This window comes from Homarus americanus, unplaced genomic scaffold (assembly GCF_018991925.1).
Source record: "Homarus americanus isolate GMGI-L3 unplaced genomic scaffold, GMGI_Hamer_2.0 scaffold40856, whole genome shotgun sequence".
Lineage (NCBI taxonomy): Eukaryota > Metazoa > Arthropoda > Malacostraca > Decapoda > Nephropidae > Homarus > Homarus americanus.
The window spans coordinates 6246597-6274375 of record NW_024734615.1 but is presented as its reverse complement, the minus strand read 5'-3'; the positions used below and the strand labels follow the sequence as shown (position 1 = coordinate 6274375).

The 27779-nt window shown below is 41.8% G+C and overlaps 4 protein-coding genes across 9 annotated transcripts in view; 3 read left to right on the top strand and 1 right to left on the bottom strand.

Moving 5' to 3' along the window:
• LOC121870400 (alpha-N-acetylgalactosaminidase-like) overlaps positions 1–2016 on the top strand; it is a 65227-nt gene extending 63211 nt beyond the window's left edge. For all 6 annotated transcript variants that reach the window (XM_042372229.1, XM_042372233.1, XM_042372231.1 and 3 more), the window contains exon 9: positions 51–2016. In XM_042372229.1, the coding sequence (XP_042228163.1) occupies positions 51–329 (279 nt within the window). In that variant the 3' untranslated portion in view covers positions 330–2016. The remainder of the gene's footprint in view (positions 1–50) is intronic.
• Positions 2017–5998: 3982 nt separating this feature from the next.
• Positions 5999–23510, top strand: LOC121870333 (protein FAM200B-like). Its single transcript, XM_042372116.1, has 2 exons — positions 5999–6068; positions 23056–23510. The coding sequence occupies exons 1-2, from the start codon at positions 5999–6001 to the stop codon at positions 23508–23510; spliced, it is 525 nt and encodes a 174-aa protein (XP_042228050.1).
• Positions 23511–23522: 12 nt separating this feature from the next.
• On the top strand, positions 23523–24431 carry LOC121870332 (zinc finger BED domain-containing protein 5-like). Its single transcript, XM_042372115.1, has one exon. It carries the CDS (start codon positions 23523–23525, stop codon positions 24429–24431), a length of 909 nt encoding a protein of 302 aa, XP_042228049.1.
• Positions 24432–24580: 149 nt separating this feature from the next.
• LOC121870399 (Golgi pH regulator-like) overlaps positions 24581–27779 on the bottom strand; it is a 69913-nt gene continuing 66714 nt past the window's right edge. Inside the window, exon 5 of the mRNA XM_042372227.1 lies at positions 24581–25972. Within this exon, the coding sequence (XP_042228161.1) occupies positions 25820–25972 (153 nt within the window). The 3' untranslated portion in view covers positions 24581–25819. The remainder of the gene's footprint in view (positions 25973–27779) is intronic.

Here is a 27779-nt window from a genome sequence, read left to right as displayed (position 1 = left end):
CTGTACTGTACTGTAATTAATTTTAATTGTTGTTATTTTCTATTTTACAGGTCTCGGTAACCTTACGTGAAATCGGTCTTTCTTATCATGGAGGATACGCAATAACTGATCTCTTCGATAGTGTACATTATGGGACGGTTCTCCCTGATAAGAGATTCAAAGTAGATGTGAACCCCTCTGGGGTTGTATTGGTGAGATGTGAAGTCGTCAAAACAACTGGATTTGGGGGTGGCAGGCCACAGTTGATTGAACCTGCACCTCAAAGTTCTATCAGACCTCCATTCCAGAATCATCTCTTCAATCAGTTTGGACAACAGAGGCTTTTCTAAATTAATAGTAATGGTGTTTTCACTGTACAAAGATGTGTACGCTTCTACATGGCCAATATTTGTCATAGTTTCATTTATATTAATAAGATTTCCAGATATGTAGATTAAGCATTTTTATACATATTTAAATGCTTAGATATTAGCTTAGATGTGAATAGGAAACTATTTTATATCAGAAAGCATATGGTATTTCAAGTTCAGATATCCTGAGGGTGCTATTGGTTAACCATCAAGAGAGGGTGTACAGAAATTTTAATTTGGAATAATTGTTAAGTTGAGGTTGTATGTATTTATTTTGGGTAGAATCCTGACAAATATAATGGCTCATCAGCTTTATTCTTTAAATTTTTAATTATAAAACTTTGTGTATTCAATTTCTAGATTGGTTACTTTTGGTAGTACAGTACATGCAGCTCATGCACTGGACATCTTATATGTTCACACTGAAAAACAATAGTCTTAAAGGCTAGCAAATTAATTTTGGGGGTATATATAATGTTTATAATTTCATGTGTAATGAGTAATAGTGAGCCAATAGTTGAATTTCATGTCATGTCTATGACATGTTAAATGATGTGAGCCCTTTAAATTTGCCTGTGGAAATATCAAGTCATCGATAATTGCAGAAGTGTTACTTTAAAATTTGACATTGTAAAACTTTTCTCATAATACAGTTTTTACTATCTTTGATTGAATGTATAATTTATGCTGATTAGGTAAATTTTGAAATTTAAGAAACTGACATTCCAATTACAGTACTGTATATCTAGTTGTATATAAGGTGACCTTTGAAGCTTAAAAAATTTCCCTGAGGCTAAGGTTCATCTTATTTGCCAAGTATAAAATTTGAACCTTAAATCATAATGATGGCAGGCAGGGTGAGAGCATCACCTAACACTCACTCAGTAATCCTTTCTAAAATATTTCCTAGTGGAACTCATGTTTGGTAAACTTAATTAACATACAGATTTATATTAAAATAATAAAAATGAATTATTATTAAACTCGTCTTATCTAAAATTTATGTGTTGGGATTACAAGACAACATTAAGTTAGGATCATCACTCAATACACACCATCTCCAACAGCTGCTCAGTAAGATTGGTACAGTGTTCTTGTTTACATCATACTGTAGTATATCTAGCTGAAAGTTTTGAAACCTCTTTATTCACATAGTACGCCAACACACACACACACAGTACTTCAGTACATGCACAGTATTCTCACATATACTGTATAGTACTCTAATGCACTTAAGTATTCCAACACACACTGAACTCTAACGCACACACAGTAACAGTACTCCATCATGCTACCACCAATTTGTTTATACTGTGGATACACATATTTTTTTTGTTTTTTAACACTTATTTGGATATTTTATAGGAAAAATGTTGAGGAAAATGCCAGTGATGTGTGAGTAGTGTTTATTTAAATCATTGGCTGTGCACACTTATCCCCCATATGCACAAGGGTTACATTCTTGGAGATCATCGTAATCATGAATTCGCAAATACTGATTTTAATACCTTTGAGAAAAAATAGGGTATGGTATTATGGCTACCAAGATTATAATTTTTGTCATGGCATAATATTTTGGGTTAGAAATAATGAATGTTTCAGAGATGGTGTTGATATTTATATGGAGTAAGTTTTTGTAATACAAATTAATAAATTTTAACAAAAATAATTGTTTTCTCTACCTATAAATTGAGTATGTAAATAAATATGTAACTTAAATCACTCTTATACAGAGCAAAAGAGTAAAACTTACAATACCTTAATGTGGCTTAGAATAAAGAAAATATGATATAAAACAATAAAATAAGAAAAATGTGTGGAAGCTGTAACTTTGTCGCCAACTCGCTACCCACCATGATGTCATGGCATACACACACATCTCAGAGTCAAATGGTATATACTGCATGGCTGAACTATATGGCATTGCCCAGAGGATGGTTTGAGTGTGGAAGGAGCTATTATTTGTACATACAGTAAAATGTGTCGATAGGTAAATTTCTTTACGATGGCGTTAGGTTCTCGGGTTGAAATATCGTAACTCAGATTCATTATAACATGGGGTTCAATGGGATAGGTTCCTGGCACTTGATAAGATAAGGTGATATGCTGACATACTCTGATGGATCTAAGAGAGAGAAGACTGTGATAGTTAGAAAATATACTCAGGTGGTATGTTGATATCCCTTAATGGCGCTTAAGAGATATGCTGATATGCTTGGATGTGTCTCGTTGCATATACTAACATGCCACTAATGGCTCCCCGGAAAGCAGAAAACAAGTTGATCTGCTTCGAGGATACTAATCTGTAATACAGTATAGTCTGCATTTAAGGTCAATTGATCCGTGGAGGACACTTCAAGCAGCGCGTAAATGAAATAACAAGACATATGGGATTAGTGAAATAGAGACGGGCGACCCCAAGCACCACTTTTCCCGAGAAACAATTAAAATAATGATATACAGTATTCCTGACTGTCAAGGAGTATACTGGGATATTTCAATGTTGCTTTGTATTATGGTAAACTCTTGTACTGTTCTGGACATGTGTTTAACAGTTAACTTTCAGAAACTGATTATACTTAGAGTATGTTGATATACTCTAGTGTCTTTCAATGATCATCTTGTTATATATGTATAACTTTCATGGAATGAGAAAATAAGAATCGATACTTTTAAGCCAATGTGTTGATATAGTCTGATACCTCACGCTAAATTTAGATATATTCACATAATTTCAAGCGAGCCTGTTCATATATTCTTTATAGTTTTCAATAAATATGCTTATATACTCTGATAAAACTTTAGTAGTAAAATGATATACAGTACTGGTTACCATTCAAGGAGTATGCTGATACAGTATAGTCTGCATTCTGCGGTCAATTGAACCCGTGGAGGACCACATAAAACAGAAAGCGTAAATGAAATAACATATGGGATTAATTGAAATAGAGACTGGGCCGACCCCCAAACTCCACTTTTTCCGACACAATACCTATGTTGTAGTAAAAATAACATCCTAATTTTATGATGGTATGCACACATAATTAATAATTAAGAGAAATATGAATAATATTAGGTTTTTTAGCACTTACATTAGTAGAAAAGCTGGATACACACGAAGATGGCGGTTGCTTCTGAGGCAGAGGGCAGATTAGTTGCCCTCCGGTGAATCACTTTCACTTTCACTACTCGCAGAGGTTTGCAGGGGCCTCCCAGACAAACCCCTCAAAGTCATATCCTCACTGTCAATATCACTATCACTGACTTGGGCTGGCTGTGGTTTGTGTGGTGGGTTCTTGAGGCGAGGAAGTCCTCAATATACTACACACTGATGACTAGCATTGATGTTGTGGGAGATAGATCTGGATATACGACCCATAAATTTAGATCAGATGGTTACTAGGCGCTTCATACCCGTCTTGTCGGGGTGCGTTGGCAGGGGATGAGAAACTAACTTTCTCCCCAACTTCGATGATTTCCTTTACATTGTCATGGTCCGCGTTGAGTGGCTAGTCTGTTTTAACCCTGTTGATTCTTATTAAACTCCTTACTGACTGCAAAACATATGAAGGATAGCTGTGGTTAGCTATCCCTAGAAGGCTGTTTTTCATTAAGTTTTACACTGTTGATCCCTCCCAGTAAGTCCTTTCGAACACAGTTGTCAATACGTTGTTTATTCCACTTCTCCTGGGAGCTCAATCTTGGATTAGTCTGTGTAAATCAACTTTCGAGTAATTAGCCAGACCTTTGTCAACTAAGGTCATCATTGAATGAATAGACAGTTGAGTTGTTTGTAATCCCTGTCATTCGTGAGTAGCGATAGCTGGCAACTCAGGGGTATATATACCCGCGGGTAAGGCAGGGAGAAGCGTCCCCAACGTCTGCTCTCCCATTTGTACTCAGGTATGTTCTGTGTTCCCTAGCCATTCAGTTTGATTCAGTCAATTGTAGTGAATATCAGTGTTCATCAGGGTTCATGCTTCAACAGTTGAATTGTCATTCACCCAGTGTAAGAGTAATATAGCGTAAATGTAGTCTGTGGTTCAGACAAAGAGATTTGTTGTGATTGTGTTGCTCATGCTCGTCCCCTGGCGTCTGCTTTGTCTCCCAGATCCAATTTGTAGCTCTTGAATCACTCAACAACTGCCGGATTCAGTAGATGCAGCAGGGGATTAATATATGAAAGCGATGGCACCGATTAGAAGCATGATTAATCTGCTCCACTACCTCGTGGGCCGGACTATGCGCCATGTGTCTGGCTACCACGATCCACAACAGCGATCACCATTGAGCCCCAGTGTTCTACCTGGGGCGCTCCCTGGAAATTATATGTCACAGAGTGTGTTGTAATATGCTTGGGGACAATTAACAGGAAATAATTATCCCATGTTGGGTAGTGGACCCATGTATCTGCTGGTTTCGTGTGCGTGTATGTTGTGAGTGCATCTCATATGCACTACCAACAGTCAGTAAGTTGTATAAAATACCTTGTAATGTGTGAAGTACAGTTGTTGTCCACTTGGGACTAGGAGTAAGAATCAGCAACTGTAATGAGGATGTACCACTAGAAGATGTGGGTGAAGTAGAAGTCCCACTTGGAGTGGTAGTAAGTAATCTACAAGGAGTGCCATGTATTATGTATTGTGAGTAGGGCCAAGGAACCGGTCCTGCTAGGTAATATGTGTAACACCAGTAGGTTGTGTGCGGCCAGAGTGGGATCTGGTAATTGCTGTTGTTGAGTAGAAATAAGAAAATACTGAGTCTTTAATAAGCCAGGAGTTGAGCCTGGTAGTTATATGTTAATAATATCTCTTTTTCCTTTGATTTTATTAATAAACCTGTTCTTGGAAATTATTCTAGGAGTATTCATTTCTCCCACAGTAGTTACCTTTATTTCGGTCCGGTAGGCGATACCAGAATTACCATACCCATGTGCGAGACCCTGCGTCCATGCTGCAAAAGGAACTGAGGTTATGTAACCAGTGAACTGAAAGTAAGTAAAAGAAAAAGTAAGTAAGATAAGGGTGGTGTAGGTGTTGAAAAGCATGGCCACTTACAACATCATCATGGCTTAGTCCAGGGGGAAATTCAATGTTTTTCTCTGGTGGTGGGGGTCAGCGGCAGCCATTGTATGTGTGAGGGAATAAGCGGGCACAAGAGAACTGTATACGCTAGGTCAGCTTTGTAGGTCTGAATGTTGGTTCACACTCAGGATGGGATGGAGAAAGAAACTCACAATGTGCTCTCTGTATACATATTATATTAGATGTACAATGCAGCTTGGTGGCTGGTGCTGGGAGGAGGCAGCGTGGTTACCACCTGGCGTGAGTAGGGAGACCTGGTTGGTGAGGGTGCTCCAGAGGAGGTGTTGCTTGCTGCTGGCTGTAGCTAGAAGAAGGGGCAGGTCCGGCCCAGGTGTGGTCTTATATAGCAGGGGTGGCATGGCTTGATGGTAGGCCCCGGCACGTTAGGCGTCGCTGGTTACCTGACCATGACCACAAGGGATAAGCTGGTAGATTAGCGGGGTCGGCCAGTCAGTGACACCACGGCATTTATGGGGAGGAATCCACTACAACTCCCCCCCCTCCCCTCTGGGTGGTGCAGGAGACTCATTGTCGGCAGGGTTGTATGCCACCACGTGAGACATAATGGTGAGGGTATTGGATGAGCCAGCATCACGGAAAACGACTCTGTCGAACTACGAGATCTGTGGGAGAGGTAGAGGGAGGAGTAGGTTTGTGGATAAGTGTGAGAAGGTTTACAGAGAATGTGAGGGTGCTTCCTGCTTGGCCGGGTAGGCAGTCCTCCCAGTGGCAGGTGGGGGTGTCTGGGTCAGCGTCAGGAGCAGGGGCCCGCGTCGGGGAGGGTCCATGACAGCCCAGGAGGAGGGGTGCAAGACAGAGCAGTGGGTACCTGATGAAGAAAAGCCCAGAAATATTTGTGGGCGAGGTGGTGCTGCAAGGGGTGGTAGTAGGAAGACTGGTGAGTGTGGGAAGAATGTGTTCAGGGGCTGATTGGGAAGGCTGGCGTGGGGCAGTAGCCTTGAATGCGAAACGCCTGGCCGTGAGTGTTTTGTATGTGGAGTGGATTCACGGGCAGCAGGAGTGAAGTAGTCAAGGTCAAGTAAAGGCGTGTGATGTACTGCTTGATGGTAGCGAAGGTTATAGCGCCTACGTTTCTGTCGATATTAAGCTTCCCTGTGTGTGTGGTTGCAGGGGGCCTCACAGCACATCTAGCATTAGCACCAAAACGTTGATGGTACCAACAGGGGGTAGATACACACTGTGCTGGGGGTGTCTGAGGCAGGGCCAGGGTGTGTTGGGGTCGGTAGGGCGTGGTGCATGAGTTGAACCCGGGTCCAGCAGCAGGCATGGAGGAGCAGAACTGTTCAATGGTGTCCATCCTGCGGTTCCAAAATTTGTAACAGGTCCTGATGTCTTGTAAGGTATTGCTCAGCTGAGGGTGTTGACCCGGCTTACAGAAGTTGGGGTGGGCTTACTGGTGGTCGTTACTTGGGTTGTCGGCAGCTAGACGCGGCAGCGCTATTCCTTTCGTTGAATATTCTGTCTGCCAGCGATTTGTGTAGGTTCCGGGTGTCGTGGAAGTAATCTACCTGCTTGGATAGGATGATGCGTACTTGTGGGGAGCTTTTGCAGCTATAGTGAAACTGAGGCAGGATAGGGTCGTGAAGTCTGTCTGCATGCACGGTGGTTCAGCCTACATCTACCTCCCAGAGAAGTCCGGAGTTGAAGGTTTCAAGGGAGATGAAGATAGGTTCTGCAGGAGACTGGGGTGGGTCCTTTGGCTTGTCGTTTTAAGGTGTCCACTTGGGTGGCGGAATTTGTTGTACTCTGGAGGGTTGGAAGTAGTCCGTGATACATGCGTGGCGACTTCCGTGGGCAAGGAAGGCAGAGCGCCGTGCTGCTCATCAGTAGCGTGAGACGATGAGGATTGCTTCCACATGATCTAACCAGTCCTCGACGTTGTGGTTGAAAGTCGGTAGAGATCAAGATCCATCCATTCTGCGGAAGTGTGTCACACAGTCGTGAATGGTGTTGTAGTGGAGGTGGGGTAGCCGCGTGGTGCGGAGTGGTGTGGAGTAGGTGGAGGTGGAGTGCCGCGTGTTTGTAAAGAGGCGGTTGGCCTAGGCTGGCAGCAGGCAGGACGATCTTCTCAGCTCCAGGGTAAAGGCAGCGAAGGTATTGGTGAACACGCTCAGGGATCACCAATTGTAGGTTTACATGAGATGTTTCTCCTCCATCACATATTGAGTCTGAATCTCCGGGGTCACCATGGGGTATGAGATATTTGGTTCACACTCAGGATGGGTTGGGAAAAAGGGAAACTCTAATGTGCTCTCTGTCTACATATTATATTGGATGTGTACAATGCAGCTTGGTGGCTGGTGCTGGGAGGGAGGCAATGTGGTTACAAGCGTGAGTAGGGAGGAAGCTGGTTGGTGAGGGTGCTCCAGAGGAGGTGTTGCTTATACTTGTGAGAAGAAGGGCAGGTCACGGCCAGGTGTCAGTCTTATATAGTGGGGGTAAGGTGTGGCGAAGCGGTAAGTACAGGCCCCGATTTATTCGGCGTCGCTGGATTTACCTGACCTTGGACCACGAGGGATATGCTGGTAGATTCGCAGGGGCCAGCCAGTCAGCGACACACTGCATTTGTAGGGAGAATCCACTACAACTTCTTCCTCCGTGAGCAGGGAACGCCATATCACATTAAACCAATCACAGCTAGTGGGGAGAGAGGTAAGGATGATGGCCAATCGCAGTTCAATAAGTCATATGACGTCACTGATAACGCACAGCTCACCCTCACTGCGCCGCTTCGCCAGTAGTCAGGCATGGCAGGAGATGGGGGAGGTTTGAATCTAAAATGGTGCACGGCGGACCGCCAGTTTCCACGAATGAACAATTTACCGCGTAATTAAAGCAATTCAATTCTGGCATGGCACCGCCAGAATGACAAAACAAGTAAACAAAAACCGTGTAAATCCACACTCAACTGTACAGTACAGTACTGTACTTAGATACCAGACGGTATTTATCGAAGTATAGTCTTGTATACTTCGTTCTAAAGAATGCTGATGAACTGACATGACATACTGCTTTTGTAACTGAATGCTACGTAAGTGGTGTGTGTATATGTATATATATATATATATATATATATATATATATATATATATATATATATATATATATATATATATATATATATATAAAATCAAAGACCTCACCATATGGTACTCGTGTTTCACACCAGCGAGGGTAAAATGCTACTGACATCCATAAATGGCACGGGCAGTTCCCAATGGGAGGATCACGGCCATCAGCACGATGAACAGGCTTTTGTGTGAAATAACTGCTTTAGTGTCACTGTGGCATGGTCGGTAGCGCTCTAGTCCCACACAGTAAGTCGAGGGTATGAGTCCTGGCTGTGAGGTCGTTGATTATATGTCCAAAGTCCGCTATGTTATGGATTAAAATGAAGTATATATATATATATATATATATATATATATATATATATATATATATATATATATATATATATATATATATATATATATATATATATATTTCATTAGCCAATAAACACGCTGACTTCTACATACAATATATATATATATATACACACAACACACACAGTGAACTCATGACAAGGTCAATTGAACCCATGGAGGCCCGCCAGAAGTGAACAACAGAACATATGGGATTAATTGAAATAGAGACTATGCACCCCAAACTCCACTTTTTCAGATACAATACCTACATTGTAGTAAAAATAACTTAATTTTATGATAGTATGCACACACAATTAATAATTAAGAGAAACAGTAATAATATTAGGTTTTTACTTGCACTAGTAGAAAAGATGGCTGGGCACATGGATGGGGTTGGTTCGAGGCAGAGGGCAGATTATTGGCCTCACCTGTATCACTTTTATCAATTGTATAACTATCCACCACAGAGGCTTGCAGGGCCTCTTTGTCAAACCCTCAAAGTCCATATAAGTCCAAATCCTCACTATCACTGACTTGGGTAGGCTGTGGTGGCGGTGAACTCGGTATGTTTTGATGACTGGCGACTTTACACACCCCTGCCTGCGCCGCCTCAGCGTAAAAGAGCATACAACGCGAAAGTGAGCATTCGGTCTGGCGGGTACAGCGAAATGTAAAAAAAAAAAAACGCGAAAAGGGATAATACTGTGTGTATATAAATATACAGTGAACCCTCACTTTACGCGGTCAATTGAACCCACGGAGGCCCGGAGGCCAGCGTAAAGTGAGAAAAGTGAGAAAAGCGTAAAGTGAACAGCATAACATATGGGATTAATTGAGTGAGAAACGCGTAAAGTGAACAACATAACATATGGGATTAATTGAAATAGAGACCGGGCCGACTCCAAACTCCACTTTTTCCGACACAATACCTATGTTCTAGTAAAAATAACATCTTAATTCACACAATTAATATTTAAAAGAAAAAGAGAAATACAGTCGCCAAGTTAATGTCCATTCAAAGAATGGATTCAACTCCCTCCCCCTCTTCTCACACTCGCTGGCTCTTCCCTCTCTGAGAAATGTTTGGGGGAAAACACTGGATTTTAAGGTATAGAAATAAATAATACCTCAAACTAAAGTTAGGATAATATAATTGACATTGCTGGATCTTGTAAGACCAGGAATATTTTGAATATAAATATATATTTTGCACAAAAGATAAATATATTTACTCAGAGGACAAAATACTTACATTAGATCTAAAATTTGTATGTCTAATGCAAAATCTATGATGTTTATATTCAAAATGATCATCAAATTGTAAGAATTCCACAATGTAAATTATATTCTGGCCGGCTAATTTGTATGAATTTTATGAGCTAAAACAAATATCTTCAGTTAACAAAAACAAAATATTCTTCACGACACTATCTGTCAATCAAAATACCCCACCTTGCCTCCTTTCCCACCACGCCAGCTGTCGGGTCGGTCCCTCCCTTCCCCCACCCCCACCTTCTCCCTACCAGAGAAATGTTTTGGAGAAACCAGAATATTTACCTTTTAGTAATAAATAATACCTCAGACTAAAGTTAGATAATATATTCACATTGCTGGATTCCTTGCAAGACAGGAATATTTTGAATATACATGTCATATATTTTGCACAAAAGATAACATATTTGCTTAGAGTAAACAAAATACTTATAGTAGACCTAAAATTTGTATGTCTTATGCAAAATCTATGAAGTTTATATTCAAAATGATCATCAAATTGTAAGAATTTCAGCAATGTAAATTATATTCTGGCCGGGTACTTTGTATGAATTTTATGAGCTAAAACAAATATCTTCAGTAAATAAACAAAATATACTTACCCAAATACTATCTGTCAATCAAAATACCCCACCTCCCCTCTTCCCACCTGCAAATATATGACATTTATATTCAAAATGTTCCTGGTCTTACAAGGAATCCAGCAAATGTCAATTATATTATCCTAACTTTAATCTGAGGTATTAATTAATACAAAATGTTAAAATTTATTTTTTCACCCACTCTTCTCTTGAAGGGACGATTGGTGGGGGTGGGGAGGGTTGGGACTGACCGCTGCGGTTGGAAGAGGGTGAGGCAAGGTGGGGTACTTTGACAGATAGTGTCCTGAAGAATTTTTTTTTATTAACTGAAGATATTTGTTTTAGCTCAAAATTCATAAATTACCCGGCCAGAATATAATTTACATTGCTGAATTCTTTAATTTGGTGATTATTTTGAATATAAACATCATATATTTTGCATAGACATACAAATTTTAGATAAAATGTTTTCTCTAGTAATATGTTATCTTTTGTGCAAAATATATGACATTTATATTCAAAATATTCCTGGTTCTACAGGAATCCAGCAATGTCAATTGTATTATCCTAACTTTAGTTTGAGGTATTATTTATTACAATTTAGTGGTTTTCCCAAAAATTTCTCAGAGAGGAAGAGCCAGCAGGTAGTGAGAAGAGGGGGAGGGGAGTTATCCATTATTTGAATGGACATTAACTTCATGCACTGTATTTCTATTTCTTACATAATTTGTGTGCATGTACCATCATAAAATTAAGATGTTATTTTTACTACAACATAGTTATGTGTCTTCAAAAAGTGGAGTTTGGGGGTCGGGCTGGTTTCTATTGGAATGAATCCCATATGTTCTGTTGTTCACTTAACGATTTCACTTAACACGGACCCTCTGGGTTCTATTGATCAAGTGGGGTACAACTGTATATATAAATACACACAGCTAGACCCCGACTATTTAACGGGGTTAGGGACCCAAATCCAGGTCGTAAGTCCGAATAGTCAGAGTCCGAATGGTCGTAAGTCCGACATACTGTAGATAAAAAAAAGAAAATTTTTTTTTTTAAATAAAACATCTACAATGAAATACAGTACAGTAAAAGTAATAAATAATGAGGAATGGATACAGTACAGTGAAAGTAATAAATAATGAGGAATGGATACAGTGTGACTGAGCATTTACCTTTAATGTAGTCAGCTGAATGCACATGGGGTTTCCATAATTTTCTAATTATACATGGAGACTATATTAACTGGAAGCATTTCGGTATAGAAAATGTGTGTGTCATTTGGAAAAAAAAAAAAATTTGAAAAAAAAAATGGTCACAACTGCGCGTCGTAAGTCCCGACGTTCGTAAGTCAAAGCAGCCGTAAGTCGGGGTCTTGCTGTATATACACACAAACACACACACCGACGGGTCAGACGCACCTGGCGCTGCTCAGCAGCAGCCACTTCGACTATTATGTTGGCCCATTCCAACTCCCTCCTCTGAACCTTCCTCCCCACCGGAATATCAACAAGTTCTCGCCAGAAGTTACTATTTCATTTGGGAAAGGAATGGAACCAGTGTTGAATAGTGGTGAACAGTGCTTAAGTCAGTGAAAAACAACTCGGCAGTTGAGTTCACAGCTGAACCTTCACACAGTGAGGTCCCAGGTACCCAGTGATAATTCCCCTGAGACTCCACGATAGAGAAGCCTCGGACCACACCTCAGACGCTGGTGTCCACATGATGGTACGTTGCTACAGCATCATGTGAAATTCCTCATAACACCATCTGTGAGGGAATTACTACACCACATGATGCCCCTCATAACACCATCTGTGAGGGAATTACTACGCCATGTGATGCCCCTCATAACACCATCTGTGAGGGAATTACTACACCACATCAGGCCCCCATACACCATCTGTGAGGGAATTACTACACCACATCAGGCCCTCATAACACCATCTGTGAGGAATTACTACATCATCAGGCCTCATACACCATCTGTGAGGTAACTACTACATCATCAGGCCCCTATAACACCATGTGTGAGGGAATACTACACCACGTCAAGCCCCTCATAACACCACCTGTGAGGGAACTAGTACTCCACGTGATGCCCCTCATAATGCCATCTGTGAGGGAGTTACTACACTTCGTGTCTACTGTTCAACACCTCAGCTTACATGATTCACGTGTAAACATTAATCTGTATGTTCACTGTATGTTCCTTCACCTTTCTCTAATGAAGGCTTTTGTTCAACCACCAATGTATGTAATAAGTCATTTGTGTCCAATGTATATTTTCAGTCTTTGGGCTGCAAACTTTTTCAATAAACCGTTTATTATTATTATTATTATTATTACACACACACACACACACAGTAATACCCGCTTCGTGGTTTCACTTTACGCGATTCCACATTTCCTCGGTACCTAGCCAGAACCGGACTTTCACTTCTGCGATGCATCTACCCATATACGTGTAGTGTCTGGCACGACGCTATTTTTAGATTCGACCCTCCTGCCTTCTCCAACTTGGGCAAGCCGCGTTAAGGTTGTACATTGGATGTCTCTGTTGCGGATGTCTCTTGCTAAGCAAGCATTATCAGTGACGTCATATGACGATCAGACTGTGAGTCATTATGTATCCTACCTCCCTCCGCTACAGCTGTGATTGGTTTAAAGTAATATGACGTGGTTCACCCACGGGAGGGGGGGGAAAGACGATGCTTGACCTAGCCGGGTTTCATCCCTCTCCAGGCCACAATCGCAGTAAAACCAGCATCCATTGTTCTGTAAAAAACCGACCACCGCCCCCAGAGAGAAAATCCCACTTACCTGACCCAGCCGCCTAAAGCAAAAAAGATGACGTTCCCTAAGCTACGGCGAAATACAAGAGCATCTAAGATTCGGAGAATGGAACACGCCAAGCTGTTCTCGTGGCAGCATTGGAGTCAACGAATCTACGATTCGTACTATTAGTTAGGCGATGCAGCCAAATCAAAGAACACATGAGAATCACAAAGTCTGCAGGTGCTTCAATGATCAAGTATTGCCAGAACAAGGTGCTGCTTAAAGGTTGAAAAATTTGTTGGTGAGCTACTTGATTCGTCAGGCGCGACGCAACATGTGGCGTAGACACGCTGATCCGGGTTTCAGAGTACGCCTGCGGAACTGCACGCAGCAGTGTCACGTAAGATGGGGAATCGCAGAGCCCAAACCCTTCAATGCTTCCTCTGGTTGGCTGCAGGTTTAAAAGAGAACAAGATCACCAAACATCAACATTGCTGGTGAAGAAGCTAGTGCTGACCGTGGTGGCGCTAGAGATTTCTCATTTTATGTGAAGTTATGGAGGAAGGACAGTACACCGACGACCAGGTGTTCAACATGTGGACGAATCCAGTCTATTTTGGAAAGCTGCCTACCAAGACCTTTCGTTGTCCAGTCTGCCAGCAAGATTCGGGCCGAAGTTGCAGAAGGAGTGCATCATCGCCCTCTTTACCACCACAAGCTCTCCGTACCTGTAACCGTTATCGGTGATCCACACAGCTCGCGAAGTCGCGACGCTTGATAAAGAACGTGACATGAGCAAGATTAATGTCCACTGGCTGTCCTCATAGGCGCGTGATACCTCTGCTCTGTCACTCCTGGTTTACGACTGTTTCGCTTCCTGACGTGATTTATTTGCGGAAGTAACAGAATGTTCCATTCAACATTCTGTTGCTCTCGACAACGCACTAGACACTTGCCACTACATATGAGCATCACCCCAATGTAAAAAGTGGTCTTCCTTCCTAACACACATTTACATTAATCCAGTAAATGGACCAGAGTTGATATGCACGAAAGCTAAGATACTCTGCAAAGAAGTTAAGCTCGAACGAGACTGTACCAACACCAAGGATGAGCTTAAGCTGGGTGACACCGACAGCTGCAGAGCAAAAGCCGACGAGGACAAGGAACAACAGTGGTGAATCGCCAGTTGTCGCCAAACAGTTTTGGACAAAATTTAACGTCAAAACAAGCTGTGGACTCTTGGTGGAGGCATGGGATCAGCTGTCGTAGCTACGCATTCGTCATTTGGCGCGAGGCATGTTGCATGGTATCCCAGAGAGGTGGAGTCAACCCAGACTGGTGAGGTTCAGTTCAAGGCAGTTGCATTGGACCTTGCAAGAGAAGACAGTATTACAGCTGAAGGCTTCTCCCGAGACCACCAACAGCACATCCTGAGGTGATGAGAGATCCTGAAATGACGCCGCCGAGATGTTGGAAGATGATCAATACAGTGAAGTAGCAGGTGGTGTGTCAACCCCAGAGAACACAAGTTAACGTGATAGTAATGTTAAGGGTGCCAACGTAGTGTGCAGAGAAAACTGAAGCTCTTCCTTCCAATTCCACTATGACGTATGACCGCTATGAGAAGTCTTCCATACTCCTGGCTGGTGCAGGCTATGGAGCCGCACATCAAGGGAAATAAGACAACATCAACACTAGTCGCCAAAAAGCATTACGAAGCTCTTCGCCTGCAACCCACCACAGCCAGCCCGAGCCAGTGACACAGTGAAGGGTGACTTTTGAGGGATTTAAGCCAGGAGGCCGACAACTATGGCGATAGTGATGGTGATTCACCTGAGGCCAGTAATCTGCCTCTGCCTCGAACCAGCCACTCATCCCTGTATGCCGACTCCATCTCTTCTTCTACCAACGAAGAGCAAACCTAACCTTTATTTTTCCTAACCTAACCCAAAGTATTTTTCCTAACCTAACCTCTTCTATATATTTTTCCTAACCCAACCTTTATTTTTCCTAACCTAACCTTCTATATTATGTGTGTGTGCATACCATCATAAAGTTAAGATAATATTTTTACTACAAACATAGTTTTGTGTCACAAAAGTGGAGTTTGGGTGGGCCAGTCTCTATTGGAATTAATCCCATATGTTCTGTCGTTCACTTTTACGCTGTTTCACTTTCCACGTACTCGCGGGTTCAAAAAATAAATAAATAAATAAATAAATAAATAAATAAATAAATAAATAAATAAATAAATAAATAAATAAATAAATAAATAAATAAATAAATAAATAAATAAATAAATAAATAAATATATATATATATATATATATATATATATATATATATTATATATATATATATATATAATATATATATATATATATATATATATATATATATATATATATATATATATATATATATATATATATATATATATATATATATATATATATATATATATATATATATATAATATTCAGAAATTTCAGAGTATTTCTATATGCCCTCACTTAATAATGTATACTGAGCTCAAGGTCATCTGAGGGAGAGAGCTGCCTGCTCATAGCGTAGAGATTGCGAACTAGGCCTATATGATATTAAATGTAATTTCATCGAATTAATAATGATGGATTCATGAAGTAAGGGACTATTATGGAATTTGAAATTATTATAGATCGCTTATCAGTCTGAATAATGTTACGGGTGTCCCAAGGAGTTATTAGTTAGGCGAAAATATGTCACGAGACCTTAACTAACGCTTTGAGAGGAGGACGCGACGCTGGCTAGGTCTCAGTCGCGGGAAGCATTCACACAGACAAGACGCCTCCGCCGCCTGTCACAGAAATAGTCACGTGGCCTAGTCACCTGCCGCGCTATGGCAGTATAACAAGTAAGTCTCATTCAATCTCGGACATGGTTTAGATAGGGCAATGGTAAAGTTAACTAGAGCTAACAGTGAGTTCATTTCAGGTTTCCGCAGAACCCACTTGACTGGAGTTGACTGGAGTTGACCGGAGTTGACCGAGTTTGACCGAGAGATTGACTGCCGCTTTGAGACTGCCGTTGATGATTGAGGGTGGCGATTGTCGCCATTGGACCGACCAGAGTAGGCCTGTCACTGTTTAGCGGGTACCAAAGGATCCCTTGAGGAATCTAGCCGCTCTGGGTGCCCAGCTGACGCCGCTCACACACCACATGTCCCGGAGCCGCTTAGCAAACCCTCTTGCTAACGGGAAGCTAAAGCCCTCTCAACTGCACAAGGTCTGATTGGCTCACTTTTCCTGCCCATGGACGCACTGGGAGTACACTGAGGCTATCTGAGTATATTAATGGTCACACACTGAGACCGTGAGTCTAGGACTCTAGGAGATACCTAGAGGAACATTTATCTTCCTTATTACGGTGTAGTTAACACCATTCCTCAGACTGATATTATCTTGACGTGTGTAGTTTAATAGTCCTAAATAATTTTGATAGTATTGTTTTTGAATGTTTGTGCCATTAAAGGAACCAGTGATATACTGTGATTTGATTCTTTAATGCATATAATTGTTCTATAATTCTGATCTCAGGTATAACCTTGTTCCCCAGAGTAGTGGTTAAGTTAGGTTAGGAAGTGTGCATCTGTTGGGGTGCTATTATTTTGTTGAAAGCCCTATAGCCTATTCATTGTAAGAGTATTTAATTTCTTATTTTTTATTACCATTTCCTCAGTGACTGATATTGTTTTGTTGAAAGCCCTTAAGGCCTATTCATTGTAAGAGTAGTTAATTTTTTCTTATTTTTTAAATCCATTTCCTAAGTGACTGATATTTTGTGAAAGCCCAAGGCCTGTTTCATGGGTGCAAGCAACATTTCTTAATACTTCAAATTTATTGTTGCCTGTGTTTCTAATAATTTCTATATCATGTATAACTTTTATTCCCCAGAGTAGTTTTTAAGTTTAGTTAAGAGGTGCGCATATTGGTGTACCATTATTTGATTGTGTTTAGTGTTGAGGAATATAAGTGTCTAAATTTTTACAGTGTGTCTCTATTCATCCTAGTTTCCATCGGAAATGTTTTTCATCTATTAATTTTAACCCCCAGTCAAGTGAATTAAAGCCAGTAAATTCCACTGCCCTATATCTATCTATCTATCTATCTATCTATCTATATATATATGTATATATGTATATATATATATATATATATATTTATATATATATATATATATATATATATATATATATATATATATATATATATATATATATATATATATATATCTCTCTCTCCTCTGCTCTTTCTTTCTTCTGTATTTGTAACCGGTCGGAATTTACTGGACTTTAATTTCTCCCTTGACTTGGGGTTTATTAAAGATTATTAGATGGTAATGGCAGTGGAAGCGCCCCTTTGAGAAAAATCCCGAACCAGCACAAGAACACTTAAATCTACTAAACAAAATGAATTGTCAGTGACCCGTGGAAGGATAGCGTCTGCTCTGGAAGCAGCAAGACCGATTTGGGATTGGGATGGAGGTTGTCCTGTAGTGGATCTCTCCTCACAACTGCATAGCCGCATCCAATGCGAACAGTATCGAGCAACCAGCGAGCTGCTCAACGGGTCACCACCTCCGCACGTTTGCCCTAACGGAGTCAAGCAACCGGCGAGTTCCCACGGGTTTACTCCGCTGCTGTGTATTTAAGCTCTCAGTTTCTCCATTGAGATGCATTTTGCCCTATGTTCCTGAACACGCAACACCTCCTCCAAGCAAGCTCCTCGTTGTCCTCCAGCTCTCATTCAACCTGGAGGACAGCAACACGCAACAACTCCTCTAACGAAGCTCCTGCACAGATACCTCATAAGACACGCTACTCACTGAACGTGTCTTCTGAGCAAGCTTCTCACCACACGGCATCTCCAGCACCAGACAGTCTTATATAATATATTTATATAAGAAAACCACCACCAAGAGTTTCCATCCATCCCATCCTGAGTGCTAGAAAACATAACATCACGAAACCCTACAGTCCTACCTGCAGATATGAAAGGATACTGCAGGTTTGCAAGTGTGATCGACCCGGTCAGTGAATGCCTACCACCTACCCCACTCTTGGACGCCGCTGTTTTCGAGTAGTGCGCTTCCTAAACTGGGGTCTGCACTTTTGCTGGGGAGGAGATACTTCCTGTTATCTGGGTGGTGGGTATCGTGGTGATGACCAGGGAGAAGGTGGTGAATGTGGTTTGTTTGGCCGCTCAAATAAAGTGGCAGCTGGTGTTGTGTGTTCTTCTTGGAAGTTTCAAATTATGTTTCAGAGATTTTGTGACTTCACAGTTGAAGGAGATAGTGTTCCAGTGGGTTGGCCACTGGCCTGACAGGTGCATTCCCTGACAAACATTTTCGATCGTCTGCCAGGTGCACTTGTACCCAGTCGTAGGGCTAACTTGGGTTTGTCTTGGTGTTTTCTAGTTCAACAGGTTCCCCTTTGTAGCCACTCAGGTACCATTTGGCCGATTGGGAACCAATATTGAATGCTAAGGAAGCTCTTTTGATGTGGAGCTTGGTAGCTTTTCTGAGGTGGTTCTGGATCTGTTGCACTTTGCTGAACTTGAATGTACGCCAGAACGTGGCTGCCTTTGGCTGTTTATCTGCCATAAATATTTCTCGATCCCTTACATGACTGGGAATCCAGTGTAAGACGACTGGGTATGGTTCTTGAAGTCCCAGAAGCTGTGCGAGGATCGAGGTTATGATGTGGACGTTGTCTCTGATTGACTGTGTTGCAGCTTGCATGGACGATTTTGTGTTGTGTTGCAGCATGTTGTAGGGCTCTTGAGATTGCTACCAACTCTGTTTGTAGGCGGAGCAGTCATTAGAAAGTCACCATAGAGGTCTGACCTTAAAAGGCCGCCTGAGATCTATGTTGTTTTGGGTTCACCGAGCTGCCTGTGAAGTATGATGCTGCATCAGCCGGGTGTCTGTGGCTATGGCTTCCTGAGTTATTCTTTTGAGGCCCTCCTTCTGGAGGTTGGCTTTGCTATCACCTAGTTAGGTGATTTTGAATGTGGCTGGTGGAGGGCTCCATGGTGGTGGAACTACATAATCCTTGTCTCGTATGTCTTGGTTGTTCTTGACGAATGTTTCTGCTTGCAGGTGCCTGATGACCTCGCTTGCCTCGTGCGACCAGATGGCCTCTCGCATTTTGTGGTCGAGGTGGAGGGAGGCACTGATTCGCGTTTTGGCAGCTGTGGGCTTATCTGATCTACAGATTTTGGCGAGGAGACCGGCTGTCACCTGCTTGACTCGTACTGCCAGGGGTGGTAGCTCAGCTTCCATTTGCAAATTGCAAATTCTGGTCCACATGGGTGCTCCAAGCATGGTCCCGAGAGCATTATTTTGGATAACTTCTAGCTTAGCTATCTGGTCTTCTCTCAGTCCAATGAGCGCTGGAGCACTGTAATCTACCAGCGATCTGATGGCGGCCGTGTAGTAGGCTTTGAGCACGTGTATGTTCGCTCCTGTGGTTGTGCTGGTGAGCGACCTCATTATGTTGTGTCTGCTCTTCGTCCTGTGCCTGAGATACTCGAGTTGAGGCTTGAAAGTGAGTTTCTGGTCGAACCAGATTCCAAGACACTGGTGGCTGTTGGTCCAGACTACCGGCGTGTTTTGTACGGAGAGCATCATGTCTGGTGTGTCTGTGCAGATGGCCATCGCTTTCGACTTTGCTGGATTTATCTTGAGTCCAAGTCTGTTGCACTCCTCTTCTATAAGTTGGAGTGTGTATTTCGTGTTGACTAGTCTGTTTGCTCTGAAAGGAAGTCTAACTAGATTTTCCATCAAGACATTGAACAGCGTTGGACTGAGGATGCCTCCTTGTGGGGTTCCTTTTTCGTGGACCCTGTAGCATGACGTTGCCTTCTGAAAGCGTACTCTTGCTTCTCTCTGTGTAAGGTAGTTCTTGATCCACCCCAGCAACCATCATTTGACGGCTTTTTCGGCGAGCGTCGTTATAATGGCCAGTGGATTTGCTAGTTCGAAGGTCTTCTCCAAGTCGAGGAAGACCACCAAAGCTGGTTTATTGTCCACTGTGCTGAGTATCTCAACAATGTTGTTGCTTGTGCCGGTGTTCTCGGTGTAAGCAAAAATGTGAGGGTTGTGGGCTGCCGACTTTCCACTTGAGTTTGTTGAGAGCCATTCTTTCTCCCGTCTTCGCTATGCAGCTGAGGAGGGAGATGGGTCTGGTTCTCTGGGCTTCGGAATGGGCTGTATATCTGCCTTCTTCCATTCTGGTGGAAGTCTCTGTGCTATCCACGAAGCATTGATGTCTTGTAGCAAAGCCTCGTGCCCGGCTCCTCCGACATGGGAAAGCATGGAGTAGGTTATCCTGTCGGCCCCTGGTGCTGTGTCCTTGCTTTGTTTTATCAACTTCTGGAGTTCTTGCTGGTTGAAGGTCTGTTGGTGTCATCTTCAACATTGCAGGCCTCTTCGATCATCTGGAGTCTGGTCTGTCGCAAACGCCGTTGTGTCTCCTCCGCATGTCTCGGGAAGTTTTTCGTTGCTGCTCGGTTGGAGAAGAGTTTTGTAAGTCTCTCAGCTTCCTCTTCTGGGTTGGGTGGTGGTGTTGCCTTCCCAGATGCCCTTCGGATCTGGGCCCACATTTTGCTGAGGGAGATGTGCTCGTTCAGTTTGGAGCACCACTTGAGCCAGCTTGCGCTTTTGATTTCTTCCTTCTCTTCCCTGGTATCCTTGACTATGTCTTGCAGGAGATGTCTGTTTGTGTCTGTGGGATGTCTTCTGTAGTTTCTTTGGGTCATGTTCACTCTATGGTTGAGTTCTTTCACCCTGGAACAGTAGTACCAGTAATCCTTGTACTGTCTTGATGTAGGTTTTGTTTTTGGAATAGCCACTTCTGCCGCTTGATGGAACGCCTCGACCAACTGTTGGTGGAGGGTTGTCTCGTCCACGGGTAATGCACCAGCCAGCTGTGATTTGGTGCACCACTTAGCCAGGTGTTTCTTATAGAGTTCCCAGTCCGCCTTTTGGGTATTGTATCTCCATCTCGGCGGGGGTGGAGTGGGGAGTTTGTTCACTTTCAGTGTTCTTAGGGTGGCAAAGTGGTCGCTGGTCAGCGTGGGGTGTAGCTGCCAGGAGGCTGAAGGCTGTAGTGCACTGGAGATGAAAGTTAGATCTGGCCTTCCTCCCCTAATGTGGGTGGGCTCTCCGGTATTTAGGAGGGCGATCTCGGGTGTGTCTTGAAAGGTGGTGTATAGGTGTAGGCTATCTTCATTTGTGGGGCTTACCGAACTTAGGAAGGGATGATGTGCATTGAAATCCCCTCCTATGAGTGTGGCGTGGTCAGCGGCTGAAGCGAATAATTGAGTCACCACTAGTGAACTCCTTGGGTTCTTGTAGATGTTGTGGACAGTTATTTCCCATTCTTGGAGGGTTACTTTAACGGCCTTTGTCTCAATGATTTCCCCACATGGCAAATGCTGCAAGACCTTGGAGGAGGGTATGCTCGACTTGACCAAGATCATACATCCTCTTGTCGACGCCTGCGCGAAATGCCTCCTGTATGTCTTGTCGCCACTGAATTTGAAACAGTGGTGTTCTTGTAGGAGTGTTTCTTGTAGCAGCATAATATCAAGCTTGTCCTTGGCTGCTGCTTCTTGCAGAAGGTGTTTCTTGTTTTTGATGTTCTGAGCATTCCTTGAAAGGATGTTCAGGGTGCTGGTGTTTTCCACCACTGTTTCATCGGGGACTTCTGGTGGTCCTCGATGGATATGTTCAGGTCTGATTCCGACTGGATCAAGTTCATATCTTCTTTGTTCTGTGGTGTTTTTTGCCTTCTGGGCCGTGGTTCGGTTCAGGGGAGCTGAAACCTCCAGTTTCTTTCTGGGGGCTGATGGTATCTCTGGTTCCCTGGTGGCCTTTTTTGGTGTAGAGTGTACCTCGGCTGTCACTCGTGTGGGGGCCGGCATGGTGTCCTCCACTGAGGTGGCTGGAGCTGTGGTGACTTGCCCGAGGACGCTCCCCATGAGTTTTTGGAGCTGTGTAGGCTGGATCTTGTGGCCCAGAAGTCCGGCTAGGCCCCTCCGCAAAGGTTGTCAATACCTTGGCTAGGTCTGATACATGTATCATTCCTTCTGGTACCTTGGTGTGTGCTTGTTTTGTCTTTTTCGCAGTTGTTGTCGTTGTCTGCTGCTTGGGTGGCTGAGGTGTGGCCGCAGGGAGGCCAGGAAACTGGGCTGTACTTTGGGTGTTGACAGGTTGAGAGGGTTGGCATTGTTGTTTTTGCCTTTGGGTTCCCCACACGAAGGTACTTGGTGGGGCTGGTGTGCAAGCGGTGGGAGCCGGTCTTGCTGCTGGTCAGTTTGTCTGGACCCTCTTTGTCCAGAAAGGGGTAGACGACGAAGTACTGTACCACAGTATGTCAGTGATACTTGTTGGTTGTTGCACAAGTTGATGCTAATTTTACCTTCCATACATGTGCGTTGCGTTTTTTTAAATTTGTACCCAAAGAGCATCTCTTGCCTGATGCATCAGTAAGCAAGTATATATTTAATTTCAGATTCTTCAGTGGTGTCCAGAAAGCAGGTGTACAGAGAAGAATTCCTTGACATTGGGTTTACGCTTCTCATCGATCATGTGGTCGAAAAACCTCAATGCGTTATATGTGGCAAAGTGCTCAGCCACGAGTCGCTCAAAGAAAACAAGCTTAGGCGCCATCTCCAGGGAAAACATCCAACGCTGGAAGAGAAAGGCCGCCAGTATTTTAAGAGGAAAGAAGAACAACTGAAGCCTCAGCGGTTAGACACCCCTATGAACCCAGCAGTGTTTTCTGTTCGGCAAGCAACAATTGCATCCTATCTGGTTGCAAAAAGAATTGCCAAGTGTAAACAGCCACACACAAATGGGGAAAATTTGGTGAAGCCATCAGTCCTTGATATGGTTCGCACTGTTATCAGAGATGATGCAGTGAAAAAGATTGAAACTATTCCACTGTCAAACAACACAGTTAGCTGACGGATTCAAGAAATGTCGGCAGACATCAAAGAACAAGTAGTGGCTGCCATCAAGAAGAGAAGAAAATTCAGCTTGCAGTTGGATGAGTCAACTGACGTCAGTGACGATGCACAGCTCTTGGTATATGCGCGGTACCAAGGGACGAGCGACAAGGAAGAGAACTTCCAGTTCTGTAAACAACTGGAGACGACAACAACAGGTGAGGATCTGTTCAAGTTGGTTGATAGCTTCATCAAGGAAGAAAACCTAAGCTGGGATCAGTGTTTCAGTGTGTGCTCAGACGGAGCACCGGCAATGCAAGGGGCACGTCAGGGTTTCACTGCGAGAGTAAAACAAGTCAACCCCGCAGTGATAGTGGTTCATTGTCTGCTCCACTGGGAAAACCTTGCCTCCCGGAAACTGTCACATGAGCTTAACTCTGTGATGGAAGATGTGATTAAAATAGTAAACTTTATTAAATCATCAGCTCTGAATTCAAGGCTGTTCAACCAGATGTGCTCTGATATGGGGTCGGAGTATGAACACCTGCTTTACTACTCTGCCGTCAGGTGGCTGTCTCGAGGGAAAGTGCTCCAAAGAGTGTTTGAAATGCGTACACAGGTTGAAATCATCTTGAACGAGAAGAAACATGCACTGGCATCACGGCTTTCGGAACCAAGGTGGTTGCTTCAGCTGACATATCTGGCAGATATATTCTCTGAGTTGAATTTGCTGAACATGTCCATGCAAGGAAGGGATGACACTTATCTCACTTTGTCAGAAAAACTCAAGGCATTCAAGGCGAAGCTGAGATTGTGGAAGGGAAAGATTGAACGGGGGAAAGCTGCATCCTTTCCACTCTTGAACCTTTTTCTCAAAGATGAAGAAGACGTCTCACTTCTGGACGTACAAAATATCATTGTTGAGCATCTTGAGAAGTGAAAAATACAAGCCTATATATTTTCTTCCCAAGGTTATTTATATTTTTATGCATTTCACTGCAATTCTACAGGAACATAACCCAATACCGGTTTTAAGGAAAGTGATTTAGTCTCAAGCTACTTTGTAAAAATGGTATTTTAAAATAGCAATTTTAACGCTAGATAAATATTTACTGCATAATTTCAGAATTACAGGATCACATCTCAACACTGATTTTGATCCATATACTGTATCATATAAATATCTAAGAATGTGTGACCACACACTCATATATGCAGGCATTTATAATAAATTTTGGATGATTTTTTAAATTGTTTTAATATTGTATTGTATATAAAATGCTGGTGGAATGAGAACTCCAACATGAATTCATGATCTTTGCATGTGAAAAATACAGGAAGTCTTCAATATAGAAACAAATAGGTAAATGCATGATTGACATTTTTTGAGCCTGAAGTAAAATATATCTTATAATAAAATATTTATTACAGAAGTTTACATGTTTATTCAATTTATGTTAGTGGACAAACTACCACCTACTTGTACTTTGAAAGCAAGAGAAATGAAACAACGGCAATGTTTGCAATGCATGAATATAATCAGTATAGAATATGGGGAATGAAGTGACATCAATGGGAGGGTAGTACAGTATGGTAGTTTAAAAAACAACTGACTCTCAATAGCCACATACATGTACCGGGTAAGTATTCTCTTATGACAGGGTTTCTGCATCAGTTTATATCTAAAGGTCATGTGCTACAAAGTGGTTCCAAATCAGCTGCAATAAACCTGATATATTTTATAGCCATGTACCACATTGGATTTACTGATCAGATATAGTGAAAATAGTGCAGTTATTGGGTACTGGATTTAGTTCTTACATTTAACAACTGAAATTTTATAGTTAGCTCCATTTACAATTTTACACAACTGAAATTTTGCAGAATTTATCTTAAGTCTGTTTTTAAAAGAAATATGGTTGTTAATCAGTGCATTTAACACAATTATTTAGGATCATATAGAAATTGGTAAATAAATGAATAACTTAAGACTACACAAGAATGGAGATACATAACCACAATAAACAGTGATTGAAAACTTAGCAATCCAGACTCAAGGCATGAGAATGAAGTGATTCTAATTTTTTTTTAATTATATGAGGCTTTGTCATTTCAGAAGGTCTCTTAGAACTGAAAACACATTGGAAAGTGGTGATGGGTTATTTCATCATGCTGTATATAAAAATGTTCATTGTAGAAACCTTCACATCCTCATATGAGAATCATTCATTTTTAAAGAAGTTCCTCCTTCAGCTTTATCACATGTACAGTTTTTATTAAAAACTAAACATCTAATATAAATATTCAACAAGTAAATAAGAACTTAGGTCACCACTTAGGTTCATAAAAGCTCTCGGTCTTATCACTGGTAATAACTTGCTTGTGTGCCAAGTAGAGAATACCCATGGTAGTCAGTGCAGATACAAGGAATATAACATCAAACCACCGATGGTAGAAATGGAACTGAAGATCTCCCAACACCTGGAATATAAACACCAAAATGTACAATACATTGTTATATTATCAAATATGTCAGTTTAACCAGTACATATTTTTATTCTGCATTTTTTTCCTGTGCTATAGAAACATTTGCAGTGTTTTAAATTGGCACCACACAACTTATTTTTTTATAAACCAAAAGATAATACAAAAGAGTGGTTTCTGAAATGTTTTCATAAAACCATGAATAAAACTGCCACAAACATAAACGTTCTGGCAAAGTGCTGTATTTCCAATGATCACATACAGGGAGTCCTCAATGTTCATCAGGGATGTGTCCTTGATTACCACAACAACAACGAAAGGATGAAAAACAGGGCTGATTATCCCAGTGGCTTACATGTTATACATGGAAGATATGTCATGACCACTTAACACACTCAGGATCGCCTGAAATTTATTTAATGGGCCTATCATTCGCTGTGTTTGGAGCCCATAGAATGATCAGAAATCGTGGAGAAGATATTTTTTTCCCGAGCGCTATTCATGACCAAGATATTGTCAAATATTTATTCAAATGATGCCTTCCTACATATAAAAGGTTGGGAAATCATGTGAAACCCTGTAAAAAAAAAAATAAATAAAAGCCATTTTAGTGAGTATAAGAGAAAAGTCAGTGTTTACTGTTGATTTCTCTGTGCTGTACCCACATCACTGAATCAGTCAGCATTAAATGCACATGGCAAGAAAGAGTAAATCACGAGGAAGACGATGGTGAAATCAGCAAAAATGAAAATTTGAAAAGTAATGGAGTTACAGAATAAAAAGTATAAATAAATTGTTGTTAGGCGCGCAGTCACCGAAATGTTTATACAAGGGGGCCCCCCAAGTTCGCGTATTTTTATTTTGCGGTCCTCTATTATTCGTGGATGACCCCCTGGATGTACCCAAGAATGTCTGTGGGTAGTTTTAAAGTTGCTGGCATTTTCGCGGCTGGGACAGGGAGCCATTCGTTCTAGAGACAGTAATTTCCTTTACCTGTATTGCAAATATGTGTGTGTGTGTGTAGACACACACACACACACACACACACACACACACACATAAATAGTAATTGGAAAATCCTCTCTCAAATAATCAGAAACAAATTTATTAAAAATGTGAGTCTACCCTAAAGTCCATACTTTATTACTTTATTAATAGAGCATGGACTTGAGGGTAGACTCACATTTGTAATCAATTTGTTTCTGATTATTGTGAGAGTATTTTCCCATTATTATTAATTGTAGGTGTTTTGCGTGTGTGTCTACACACAAACTCACATATATACAATACAGTAGACTCGCAACTTATGCGGGGGGATTACGTTCCTGGGACTTCGTGTAAAGCAAAAAAAAAAAGCGTAAAGTCAGAAATACTCCCCAAAATTCACTAAAATGCCCTTAAATCACTATATTTATACGTACATATACACTATAACTCATAAATCACTATTGTAATGTAGTACAGGTAATTAATTTTTATCTCTTGTGCAAAATACATGACGTTTAGATTCTAATTATTCGCTGCCTTGCAAGGATTAAAGCAATGCAAATTATATTCTCTTAACTTTAGTCTGTGATATTATATAGGATAAAAACTTAAAGCCTATAACCATCCAAACCTGGCTGGGAAGATGGGGAGGGAGTGAGGGAGAGGGTGGGGGGAGGTGAGGTGACAGTTGGCGCGGAAGGTCTAGTGCAGTGGTTCTCAACCTTGTTTGCCCCATGCACCCCTTTCACCATATGTCAGAATGTCATTCCCCCCTCCTTTCCAAGATTGTCTGCCTCAAAAAGTGCATTCCAAATAA